Below are 12,980 nucleotides of genomic sequence, written 5' to 3' on the forward strand. Positions count from 1 at the left end.
GGGAGCCCTGTGGTCAGCAGAGGTGGAGAACAATTTGCCCAATCTCAGAGGTAGCAAGGGGTTGGGGAGTATTGGGACCTCAGTGCGCAGTCCTTCCCCACACTTGGTCTGGGGCCTCCTACACTGAGAGCCAGGCAGACAATGGAGAATGTTTAGCACACCACATCCTTAGTGAGCTCACACCTCATAGTCCCTACAATAACCCAGAACTTCAGACCTAGTTTGCTGAGACTCCAGAATGAGCCTGTGGCACCTGCTTCTCCTCACAGAGCCCCCTTGAATGACAAGAGAGGGCTTCTGCTGCTGTGGACAGGAACTGGTACCCTGCTGAGGGAGCGTGCTGACCTACCACATAGCATCAATCTGTGATACTTCCTGCAGGGGACCCTTTTCTCCTCCTTCCTGCCCCTGACATTTCAGGTCCTATTAGAAGATGCTCAAGGAAGACCCCCTAGCTGACTTTGGCTCTCCGGCTCCTCCTTTTCTACACAGAGCTGTCCACCAGAGCTCTTTAAAATGTCTACCCCCTCCTCCTCACAGTCTTGCTGTGATGTCCCACACAGTGCAGGGCAACCCCAACTAGAGGAAATGGAGGTGCCACCATGAATCATTGTAAAGACTGCACCCACTCAGGCTGGGTGATGAGAACCTTGACTACTAGCTGACCCTGGTTCCCCACTTTCTCAGGGGTTACCCTGAGCCCTGGGTACCCACTTTCTGGAGTGCTGCAGACCTGTCTGCCCAGGGTACCTTCTGGACTCTGCTTGAGAAGGTGTCCCACTGAGGGGCACCTTCACCTGCCCTCCGTCATGGACGGCCATGGAAACCCCAGGAGGGCGTGTGGTCCTAGACCACAGATCACAGGTAGCTCTCTCTGCTTGTCCTGCTTGGTGTCTGTACCTGGTTGCCCAGTAAGCCTGGCAGAGAAACACTTGTAGAGGAGCTGGAAGTCACAGCAACACCCACCCCTCTCCAGCACTGCCAAGTTACTCACCCTCTGTCCCTTGACTGTGGCGATAAGGCTGCCTGGGTGTGAGGTGAGGCCTGCCTGGCTGCCCACCTTTTATAGGCCAGCAAGGAGGCAGAGGACGCCCCCGTCCCCTCCTTGAGATGGTGTCTTTGCTTATAGCCTTCAGTTCCCACTGCGTCTCTTCTCTCATCAAGACACTCCGTCTTTTTTTTCCTTTCCTTTCTTTTTTACCTTCTTTTAAAAAAAAACCCTCTCATCAGTGGTGTGATTTGTTCCTTCCTGAATTATATAATTTCATTTGGGCCAAGTGGCTTTAAAACACATTAACCTCCCCCTCTTCATGCTCGCCTTTGGGCAGACTCCACAGTGACGTGTCCACCCATCCTCTCAATGAGAGCATGGCCGCCAAACTGGAATATGGTCTCTTCTGAATACTTTCCCCCCTCCCCTTTTCTGCCTCCCCTGAGCCATGATTTCCTGGAATTGTGGCCAGGAAGTCCCTCGAGCCCAGGTGGGTGCTTCGTATTCTGGTTGTCCCCTCAGCTTGCTTATCCACATGTGCCATCTCCAGACCCATTTCCTCTAGTTCATCCCGAGTCTATGACTGAGAAAACACCAAGTCTGTTGATACAAACAGAAGTCTGGTGTTGTGGTACATGACTATAACCCGAGCACTCTGGGAACTGAAGCAGGAGGATGGGTATGAGTTCAAGACCAGATTGTCTCAATAAAGCAAAACAAAACAATGAAAACAAAACAGAGTGTTACTTTTATTGTAAAGTAGGTTTAAAGGTGGAACGTGGTGGCGCCGGTCCATAACCCCGTTGCTGAGGTAGAGACAGCAGAGGTGCAGAAGATCTCTGAAGCTCACTGGCCAGTCAGCTTAGTTAAATTGACAACCTCTAGGTTCAGTGACTCAAAAAAGAGAAAGTGAAAAAATGGCTGAGGAAGACACCACATTTATCTCTGGTCTCTATGCACAAGCACACAGGGTCCCTCATAGATGTACACACCTTACCCCATGAGCACACAAAAAAACTTTAAAAAAGGAAGTCTATTAGGCTGTAAAGGCAATTTACATGTAATGAGAAAAAATAAGTGTACAAAAAAGTAGGTAGATGAGCTCAGATGATGTGAACTGGCCATTGTGTTGCGTTTCTGATGTTCACGGCTGGGGAGTTCCCTACACCTTCTGGGTAGACTCATCCTGCTTATAGGTGCTGAACCTCATTCTTTTACCGCCATATTCTGGAAGTGTTTAAGTATCTGTAGGTCTGTGCTGTTGAAAACGACCATGCAATATTCTGCCACTAAACTCGTCCCATCATCACCACGTCAATAGTTACAGATTATATGAAATATTAAGTGCAATGGAACATTCTTGAAGGAACTGTGCATGAGAAGAGACAAAGCAGGTGTCTTTCCTGGGATCGCCATTTCCTGGCCACCACTAGACTTGTAGGAACAGCTTCAGGATGCCAATTCATCCTTTGGACACACTTTGTGGTCAGTACAACATCTGCGTTCTCAAGGCATGGCTGCCTCTTCCTTGGAAGAGGGCTCTTTGGGAGATCTGGTAGGAGGTGAGTATGGTAAAGAACTCTAGGAGGAGGAGAGCATAGCCTGAAGATTAGGGTCAAGGGGAGTTTTAAACTTTTGCATGGTGCCTTGGTTCCGACTGTGGCTAGCTCGGGCATTAGCAATGGTGAAAGCCTGGTCTCCTGCCTTGTGAGAACTGCCTTGGTAGCACATGCTTCTGTCTTGTAGGAAATTCCCCTGGATGTGTGTGCTCAGTCCTAGGGCCCATAGGGACTGGTGTGAGACCTTAGGAGCTGGACTGGGTATCCTGAACATCATCATGGGTCTAGGTCTGTCCATCTGTCCATCTGTCTCTGTCTCTCTCTGTCTGTCACTGTCTGTCTGTCTGTCTGTCTGTCTGTCTCTGTCTGTCGCTGCCTTTCTCCTCTCTCTCTCTCTCTCTCTCTCTCTCTCTCTCTCTCTCTCTCTCTCTCTGTGTGTGTGTGTGTGCGTGTGTGTGTGTGTAGAATCATAAATCCTTTTGGTAAAGTAGCTTTACCCAAGTGTAGTATGGACATATTGTCCCTTTGAGGGTTCAAATGGGAGCCAGCAGGCAGAGTGGGAGGCAGCACAAGGATCTTGGTCTTAGCCTAGTCTCCTTACCATATATTTGATGACGCCAGGCAAAGGGCCTGCAGACCTGAGGGCTCTTGTGGTTAACTGGAGATTTTCCAAAGGCAGGTGGCAAAGTGCAAGCAAGGTGTGGCCTGTGATGCTCTTGTAGAGACCCACAGAGCTGCAGGCATCACCTGGGTACCTCAGAGCTGAGAAGTGGGTTACAGGGAGGGTTTGACCAGAGGTCAGGGAGCCTTTCCCATTTCATACTAATGGACCATGGGTCTCAGAGCAGGAGAACCAGCTTTGGGCACAGCAAAAGGATTTCTTATCTGGCATAGGCCTGTTCTAAGTGGTCAGTGTGGAGGAAGCACAGGGCTCTAAGTAACTGGCCCCTGGGTTCTGAGGTAGAAAGCTGTGCCTGTCAGAGAGGCCTAATCACAGAACTGTGGCTGAAGAGATCATGACCATGGGGCATTGCCTGAAATTCTGAACAACTGACAGACAAACTGAAGAGCAGGGTCATATAGGGAGGCAGAGGCTGTGAGTGTGTGTCCCCGCCCCCCCATCACCCGAACCCCCTGAAGCTGGATTGCTTGTGTTCCTGGGCTTCAGGAAAAAGCTCTGTGCCTTTCCCAACACTCCTACTTAAATGGGGTTCTACTCCTTGCAGTGAAGGAAGCCCCATTAACAGGATTCCCTGGACAATGCCCACCTCTTGGTCTTCCTCAGGCTTTCAGCAGAGCGGCGAGACCTTTCTGTTTTGTGGGAGTGCACTGCAAAGTTTTGCGGTCTTTGAACTGTCATGCTCTGTAATGGGTCAGTCTCTCTCCAGTTCACACCCATCTAGAACCTCAGGAAAAGAGTCGTCTATGGAAACAGAGCTTTTGCAAGTGTATTGACTGAGGCAGGCATACCGGGTAAAGGGGGCACTACACACAGCAAATGTTACCCTGACAAGAGGACAGCTGTTCAGAGATGTACAAGGCAAGGTGACATGAAGGGGTGTATGGAGCCTGCAACGACGCTGCCGGATGCCAAGGTACAACGGGATGGCTGCAGTCCCTGGAAGCAGGCAGAGGCACCCACCCCTCAGAACTGCAGACTCCACTGATCCCTTGATTGGACATTTGTCCTTTGAAATTCAGGAACACTGGGGGCTTGTGCAGCTTCAAAACCATCTCCTACAGGAGGACCTAATTGAGGACTGCCTGAGAGACCAAGGATTGCTGATGCAGACAATGTCAGCCAATCGGGAACTGCTGTTTAGAAGGGATGCTTTCTTGGGACCAATGGGGCGTGGATGGAGGGTATTAAAGGAGCGTGCAGCAGCGTTCAGGTGAACTTGCTGCAGCGTTTCTGTTTCTCACCTCTTCCTGGAGTCTGTGTTGTTGACTCTGTGCCACTTCACCTCCAACCCCAAGGGCAGGTAAGGTTAGGTGGCCAGTAGTCAGGGCACAGGCAGCACAGGAGGACATACTTCCTGCATTAGCTTGTTTTGTAGGACTTTGCTAGAAGGACATTGGAAACAAGTGTGAAGCTCCTGAGAGGCGCATCTCTGAAAGGGTGAGAGGCTTCTTCCTGGAGTTTTAGTCTCAGAAGACACTAGGATGTATGTGGCTCTGGCCTGTGTGCTCTCTAGACTCCCAGAACAGGATATAAGCTGACAGGGAAGAGGCAGCCCTGGGTGTGGGGAACAGCCTCCCTGCAGTGATGTGAAGGGCAGACTATGCAGCAAAACTGGCTCTGACATACCTGACTTCAGAAGATCTGAGTTCTTGATAAATCCCAGAGCAGTCATCTGTGTGTTAGAAGCTTGCATTTGAAGCATGAGCTATCTAGAAAACGAGGTCCCTATGTAGTGTACCCCAAAAGCCTGTGTTGGAGGCTTGGTCTCAGTGTGGCACTGTAGGTGGTGGTTATTGTGGTGGGAATATTAGGTTGGGGGTGGTCAGTGTTATTTGCTTTTATCTGTAACACACATGGAAATTTGAAGAACAATGTCTGTGGGGTGGGTGAGGAATCCACCCAGCCTCATTCACCACCTGCAATTGTACACTCTCCCATCATGCCCACAGACACTCTTATTTCTCTCTCTCTCCTCTCTCCCTTCTCTCTCTCTCCTCTCTCTCTCTCTTCTCTCTCTCTGTCTCTCTGTCTCTCTGTCTCTCTGTCTCTCTGTCTCTCTCTCCCCCCCCCTCTCGTGCACATGTGCACACAGTCAGGAATGTGCACATGTTCAGGGCCTCCTCTGAACCAGTTCTTCCCATCCCAGTTGTGAGTGAGGCCCAGCAAAGCTGAAGATTGGGTTAAAGAATCACAGTGAGAGGGTAACTGAGTGTCCTTCAGCAGGCATCAACTGAGGGGAAGTCACATAGTTTGTATTTCCCGGGTCAGAGGCTGGCAGGTGCCCTGGCTCGGGCTGGTGATCTGGTGACAGCTGGGCTTGAGATCCTGAAGTCTCACAAGTGGATCCCCACACGAAGTTCTTCTTACTTCTCACTGGGAGGATGATTCCAGGCATCTGTGAGCACAGAGCCCATGGGGATGCGATGGCCATGTGGAGGAAACTGTGGGGGTGCTTTGTGATACTGTCCTGTGCCATGAGCCTCCCCTTTAGGGCTGCTGGGCCATCACAGGTTTCTGTAGAGCACAAATACACATGTGTTCATTTAGGTGTGCACAATGGTTCATGTGCAAAGTGTTCACACAGAAGTAAACAAATATACTCACAATTATGTGACAGATACAGATATAACAGAGAAACATACAAATATATATGTGTTTACACAGGTGGGAATATAGACACAAACTTATATATATGTACATGTGCATGCACACATGTCAGTACACACAGATATACACACCAGATTGTGCCATATAGAAATATATATATATATACACACACATATATAAACATGTATATATAAACACACACACACACACACACACACACATATATATATATATATATATATATATATATATATATATATATATATAGAGAGAGAGAGAGAGAGAGAGAGGTGTGCTATGCACACAGACGCATACAGGTATGTACACTGATATCCACGTGGGCATGCACAGACACACATACCAGCATGTACATGACACACGGGTACACACATAGACATAGGCATAGACATGGGTATGTATGAAGAAAAATGTGGGCATGTATACAGAGAGACACAGTCTCAGCCATGTTAATATACATACAGTACACAGTCGAGGCCCTGGCTTTGTGGGCTCATATGTCCACACATAACTCAGTTGCTTGTGTTTGCTTTTTGCCAGCCTTTGTTTGTTTGTTTGTTTTATATTTTGAGACAGGGTATTTCCACATAGCCCTAGCTGTCCTGGAACTCATTAGGTAGAACAAGCTGGCCTTGAACTCACAGAGATCTCATGAGTATCTTTCCACTTTTCTTCCATCTCTACCTTGTGATGCCCTGTTTTCTAAACAAGGAGTTCATGACCATGAGAGGCCATGATTCATGTGGGTCCCCCAGTAGGGCCTATTTACTGAGAGGGTAGTTTGGGGGCTCTGACTTCATTCTGTCTCTCCAGGAAGATGAGCTTGCAGGATGTGGCCAGTTTAGTGAGCTCCTAGCTGGAAGCTTTCTTCAGAGCTGCCCAGCTACCTTTGTTCACTGAAGCTTCTGCTCTTGGCTGCAGCTCTACCAGAGATGGGGAGGAGAACTTAGAAGATGCTTCAGATGATCTGACTCCATCCCATTCTGAACATGAGTTTAGAGAACACAGAAGAACAGTGTGAGCAGAGGCATACAAACACCAGGACACAGATACTGCTTCTCCTGGAAAGGGCTCAGGGCCTCCAGGCCTAAGCACTTACCTCCTAGGTGTCAGGGAAGGGCTGGCTGGGGGCTTGAGGGCTATATCCCTCTCAGTATGTGATACCTACATGGACTTGCATAGGATGGGTGCTGGGTGTAGAATTCAGGTAAAATTCGCTTGCTGAGGACACATTACATTCTAAGTGACAGCAAAGAGCTGGATATACACAGAGACCCGTCCTTGGAGGAGGTTCAATTTGGGGTCCAAGACACAGAGAGACAGTGCTGTCATGAGCTATGAGTATGATACATGTTGTGAGGGGCTGCACGTGGAGGACAATGGCATAGGCCACCGCCAGTGCCAACCAATGAAACACCCTTCCTCAGCAGTCATCAGTATTCAGCCTAGAGAGCAGGTAGATTCACACATCCATTTTAAAGAAATGCTTAGACCATCCCAAGATAACTACTGCATTCCCTGTGGCATGGGTGACCAATTCCAGGGCCTCCTGCATGTTGAACTGACAGCCTGCTGCCAAGCTATGCCTCCAGTCCATGGCAACTTTTAAAGAAAATAAATTTGGAGTTTAGTCTTTCTGGACAAAGTTTGAAACATTGAGCCAGGCAGATCTCAGCTCACCCTTGGAACTGGAAGTAAGCTGGCATGAACATTAGACTTTGGGCTGAGTTGGTAACATGGGGATGGGAGAGAGACAGGGGATGAGGGTGGTATAGCTTGAATGTAGGGTATACTCCAGTGTTCATATATTGGAAGTCTGGTCCCAGTGTGGTGGTGGTCCTCGAAGGGCAGGGTTTAGTGGGAGCTCTGAAGGTCACTGAGGACATGCCTTTGGAAAGGATAAAAAACATTCTCTTGGGACCCAGAGTGTTTTCACTACAGCACGGGGGTGGAGAGATGGCTCAGTGGTTAAAAGAGCTTCTGGCTCTTCCAGAAGACCCGGGTTTGGTACTTAGCACCCACATCCAGGTGGTTCACCAGGTGTAGTCACAGCTCTAGGGGATCCAATGGCCTTCTCTGCTGGTGCCTACACACACAGCACATGCTGACACACACATACACACACACACACACACACACACACACAGAGTCACATAGATACACACCTTTTAAAGTCTGCATCTGACTTTTATGACTCCTGAGTGTTCCTTGCCCTCCTGCCTGGTGAAATGCTCTCTCCTCACAGATATTCCCACAATTCCAGGCATCTGCTAGCATCATGTCCCTTGAACTCTCGAGAAGTGTGAGTTAGCTAAACCTATTTTCTTTATATGTAGCCTGCCTGCCTAGTGTATTTTTCCCAGTAATGAAATAACAGTAACACAAAATGTGTTTAGGTCTTGATCAAAGGTACTTTGTCACCATCACCGCAAGTATCTCCAGGATGAAGGCCACAGTCTTGTCACCTGAGATGTCACAGTGTCATGTCTGAGTGGAACCACTGGGCATGCCCCTGGCTCAGTGCAGAGGCCTAAGGCAGTTCACAGTTGTCCTTGTGTCTAGGGCTCCTGTTGCTGAACTTGAGGGCCCCAAGGCTCAAATGAGGGTTTTCAGGGTCTACCCTCTGTATCTAGTCGCCCTGCCTGGCCTGAGGGTTCAGCCTCATAGCACCTTGGTTGGCCGCTGTTCAGAGCTTAGCCTGTCCCTTGTGTGCTTAGACAGTCTGCAGGTTTACCATTACCATTCTTTCTCTCATTAATGTACTCAGGACCCCTCCCCCTTCTTTGTATATGTGCTTCCAGAGTGAGCACATACTTAGGTATGTTTAAGAAATGTTTTCAATTCTCTTTTTGCAGATTGATGACTACCCTCTCTCTCTTTACCCCCACCCCCCTCCAATGTCTTTAGCTTTTGACTCAATATCAAAATGTGAAGCTGACAGGGCTCACAACGACAAGAGGAAACGTTACCGCGAAGATATGGCTGGCTGTTCCTCTCCTCCCGTTAGGGTTCCTCTGTGTCAGCGAGCCACGGTACACTGATTTCCGATCAAAAGAACTACCATCTATGCCTTTGGGAAAACAGAGGGGAGACAGTGAATCAAAGACCTATCCGAACGAGTTCTTGTCTACTTCAGACATTAGACAGCGTCATAGATGTGGACATGTCTTCTGTCGAGGTTTCACACTGTGGCAGACTTTGCATGGCACACTCAGTGGCTCTGTAGAAAAGAAGTTCAGAAAGCTTCTCTATTAAGAGGCGGAGCCACTGAGAAAGCAGGCGGGCCAGTGGGAAAGGGTGAGGCCAAGAAAAGGGGTGGGGCTAGTGGGCAGGAAGGGGGCGGGCAGCAGGAAAGAGATGGGGCCTGTGAACAGGAGGCGGGGCCCAGTCTTTTAGGTCACTGGAAGTAGAGTTTGTATCCTTCTTCTCTGTGGCCCTGGAAGAATAATAGGGAGCTTAGGACACTAGGGTCAGGAGCATATGTATCTGTGTCACATAATTATGTGACAGGACAATGGGCCTGAGGTGCTGGCACTCTGATCCTCAGGGCAGAAGTCTTTTAGGCCTGTGACTGCAGAGTTGGGGGCCTTGCCTCCATCCTTAACCAACTGTTTGTTTAAGTGAAGGGGTTGGACAAAAACCTACACCTGCATGGCTCTGGTGGGAATCTCTGGAGCTGGAAGGAAGTGGGGTTGGCTTGCAGCACTCCAGAGTGCTGTATCTTTCTAGACCCATATTCAGTGAAGTGCTTTAGTCAGGCCTGACCCCCTTCTCCTCCCTGTTTCCTTTCTTCCCTTCCTCACCCCTCCCCTCCCTTGCTCTCCTCTCTCCTCCCCTTTCTTTTTGAGAACTGACTTACAGACAACATGGCTGTGGTGTTATTCCATTCCCAGGAGGCAGTTACATTCCACCTGACAGAGCTGTCCCAGGGATCACAGCACTGAGTGGAGAGGATGCAGCTGGCTTTGCAGGCCTATAGAGGGCCCTGAGGATCTGCTCTGGTGCCATGCTGGCCCTGGTAGACCCAGTGATGAGCCTGTTTTGGCTTCATGCTGGCAGTGAGATGGCGGTAGTAAAGAACCGGAAAGGATGCTCAGAGTCCCCCAATGGCCCGGCTGTGAGACACTCTGGCTTTGGGCTGAGTGTGAGTGACCTCTTGGTGGGGCTCAGTCTGTCCTTGAGGCTAGCCACAAAGAGGACTCGGGATCACCTCTGTCTTCTTGTTCCAGATGCTCCCAAACGTCAACAGCCACTCCTCACCATCCCCTCTCTAAGTTAACCTTGACCCTGAGGGTTCCAGTGAACCAGTCTGAGGACTTGGGGTACCATTCCTGTCCTTCCAGTGAACCTAATGTGTGCTAGGACCTCAGTGGATGCAAAGAGGAGTCTATTCTTGGTCTCTGCTTCCCATCTGCGTCTCCACATACAGTCACCATCCTAGTGTGCTACCCCCAAGTGCGTGGGGGAAGCACGAACTTGACCCTCTGAAACTGTCAGCTGGAGAATTAGCTTCTTCCTTTGAGTTTCTCAAAGAGAACTTTTATAGTGACAGAAAAAGTAACTAGTGTGCATCTATGTGCCCAGGGCACAGATGATGTTCCTCGTCAGAGAGACTGTAAGGCCTTCTAACGGCCTGATAGTCTGTGCTTTCTAGAGGGACCCTTTATACTGAAACCACAAGAACGTTAGCATTGCCAGTACTGCCTGCACTTGCTTAAAGCCACCCTGAACAGCATGCATGGGCCCCAGGGTGGCACAGTGGACCTTCTGGGTGTTCTTCAGAGACAGGGCCTAGGGTGGTTCCCACGGATTAGGGAGATGTATACAGAGCCTGGCTGGAGCAGGAAGGGAACAGGAAGGAAGAGCAGGAAGGCTCTTACCTTGGCTGCTGGGAGAGTACTTCCTCCTCAGGAGAGAGGGGACAGCTGTGGCCTAGGAAGAAGAGAACAACATCTCTGGGCATCCCTGAGGTGTAATTTGAACTAATTTGGGACTTCTTTTTGATTCTGACCTTAATTACCAAGGTCACCTGTTTCCCCGTTCTCTGCTGATAGTCAAGCCCAATGATACAGGAATGCACACAGTCTGTAAATTATGTACTCGTGCCTACGTGGACGAGATGCCAGGGAACTGCCTGCTTCGAGTGGCGGGTTGGAACGAGGACAGTGGTGTGGGTTCCAATTACAGAGCTGTTCCTTACTACGGCTCGCTCTGAGCTCACCCTTGGTGACACAGACTATAAATTGAGCTCCTCCCTATGGTTGCTGTTAGCCACTGCCTCCTCCCTCCTTTCCCAGTGACCACCTCTCTACAACCTGGGAAGAAATTCATTCTCTGTTTGCGCTTTTCAGGAGTGGAGAGACCAAATTGGTCAATTACTACAGAAATATTTCCCAGTGTCTGGGATTCTCCCGGCATGCCTAGCTGATGTTTCTGTAGATAGAGCTTGGAGTCTGGAGGCAGGGCTTTGGGGGATTCGGGAGAATCCTATGGATATCAGGACCCAGGGTCCAATCAGGACCCTGCTGTTATTCTCACACATTTAACCTTTGCCAGACACCTATCCCCCTGAGCCTCAGTTCATGTGTCACTATTACAAGGTGTCACTGCCCACCCAACTGGGTTCTGTAACACAGGTGAAGTGTGGACAGAAAACAACACTTGGAACCAATAAGCTAACACATGGCTGGACTTGCCCTATGGCTTAGTGGGTACCTGGGTGGGTAGGGCCTGGAGTAAGCCTGGGAACAGCACCCCAATTCTGTTCCTAACATCCCCTAGACACATGGACCTTTCTCTCGAGGCCTTTCCTTCACTCACACCCAGTCAGAGTGTCTTCCAAGTGCTGAACTCATCCTTGGGCCATTTTCCCAATGCTGTTCCCAGACACCTGTCGGCTCCTCTGTGTTTTCACCCCTAACAACCAGCAACTGTGTCTCTCAGGGGACAGGTGCCAGGCTGCTATGCCTGAGGTGGGTGGAAAAGTATCTGGGAACATATGTGGCTTTAGCAAGACCCTTACTGAACTCTGATATGTGTGGAAGGGTAAAGGCCCCACCTAATATTACCCCCAAGCAGGATAAGAGCGGTGTCACATTCCTGTCCTCAGAGCTGCTTTAAGAACTGAGCCAAGGAGCCTGAGTGTGCTTGACAGATATTCCTTCCACCTGTCCCCATCTCTGGATCTTGCTGGGATCTCTGGGATTTCCCCATCAGGAGCCACCCTGCCCCGCCCAGCCCATCTGTGTACCCTCAGGCATTGATGAACTGTCTGTCACTCTCCACACCCTCCCCCAGCTCCCGCTCTTCTTCTGTGAGAGTTGCCTTGGAAGGTAGTGGTGGAGTGTACCTTGGGCATCTTGGCCTGGTTCTCAGGGTCTGCAGGTGGAGTCTTTGGAATCCTGTCAAGTTTCTCAGTAACCCTGGGAAGAAAGATCTGGAGACCAAGGAAGAAATATGTGCAAATACGATCTTGTTGAACCATGACACCCAGAATGGGAATCAAGCCGGGCTGGCATGATGCAGGACAGTGGTCCCTGTAGATACTGGTCAATCTGGGACAGAGCATTTCCCCTACCCCTCAAACTACAACCTGGGGTTCTAGATAAGACTATGGATGTAGCAAATTAAAATACACTTTCCAGTGGCTTTCCATTTCAGGGACCAACAAGCAGTTTCTTGCCATAGTACAGACTTGAGGAAGTCAGTTCTTTTAAAATCTGACATACCACATTGTAAGGATTTAACCACTAATCCTACCTAGGGACCTTGCAGACCATTCTTCTTTCTTCTACCCTGATACCCCCAGCATCGCTCTTTCAGAAACCACTGACTGGCCTTGGGGACAGATGCTGGATTCTGGTCACCACAGTAAGGACAGGTCCACAGGCACAAACCTCTCCTTCAGTTATTCCAGCCACGGGCATCTCAAAACGTCAATGTGTCAAGTCCTCCATCACTAGGTGAGGTTTGCCCACCAGGGCTGCAGCTCCACATAGGGAGCTTTGTGTATGAATGGGCATGCGTGCACTATGAGTATGAATGGGCATGTGTGCGCTATGTGTATGAATGGGCACGCGTGCGCTATGTGTATGAATGGGCATGCGTGCGCTATGTGTATGAA

At 49.6% G+C, this 12,980-nt stretch overlaps 1 protein-coding gene across 2 annotated transcripts in view; it reads right to left on the minus strand.

The window, feature by feature from the left end:
- Positions 1-4,230: 4,230 nt before the first annotated feature.
- The window catches only part of Mlph (melanophilin), a 29,278-nt gene continuing 20,528 nt past the window's right edge, over positions 4,231-12,980 (minus strand). For both annotated transcript variants that reach the window (XM_028755367.1, XM_028755366.1), the window contains exons 12-15: positions 12,207-12,293; positions 10,738-10,789; positions 8,827-8,927; positions 4,231-5,746 (exon numbers count right to left, since the gene is read on the minus strand). In XM_028755367.1, coding sequence (XP_028611200.1) covers positions 5,720-5,746; positions 8,827-8,927; positions 10,738-10,789; positions 12,207-12,293 — 267 coding nt within the window. In that variant the 3' untranslated portion in view covers positions 4,231-5,719. The remainder of the gene's footprint in view (positions 5,747-8,826; positions 8,928-10,737; positions 10,790-12,206; positions 12,294-12,980) is intronic.

The sequence above is a fragment of the Grammomys surdaster genome, unplaced genomic scaffold (genome assembly GCF_004785775.1).
Source record: "Grammomys surdaster isolate TR1022 unplaced genomic scaffold, NIH_TR_1.0 126059, whole genome shotgun sequence".
Lineage (NCBI taxonomy): Eukaryota > Metazoa > Chordata > Mammalia > Rodentia > Muridae > Grammomys > Grammomys surdaster.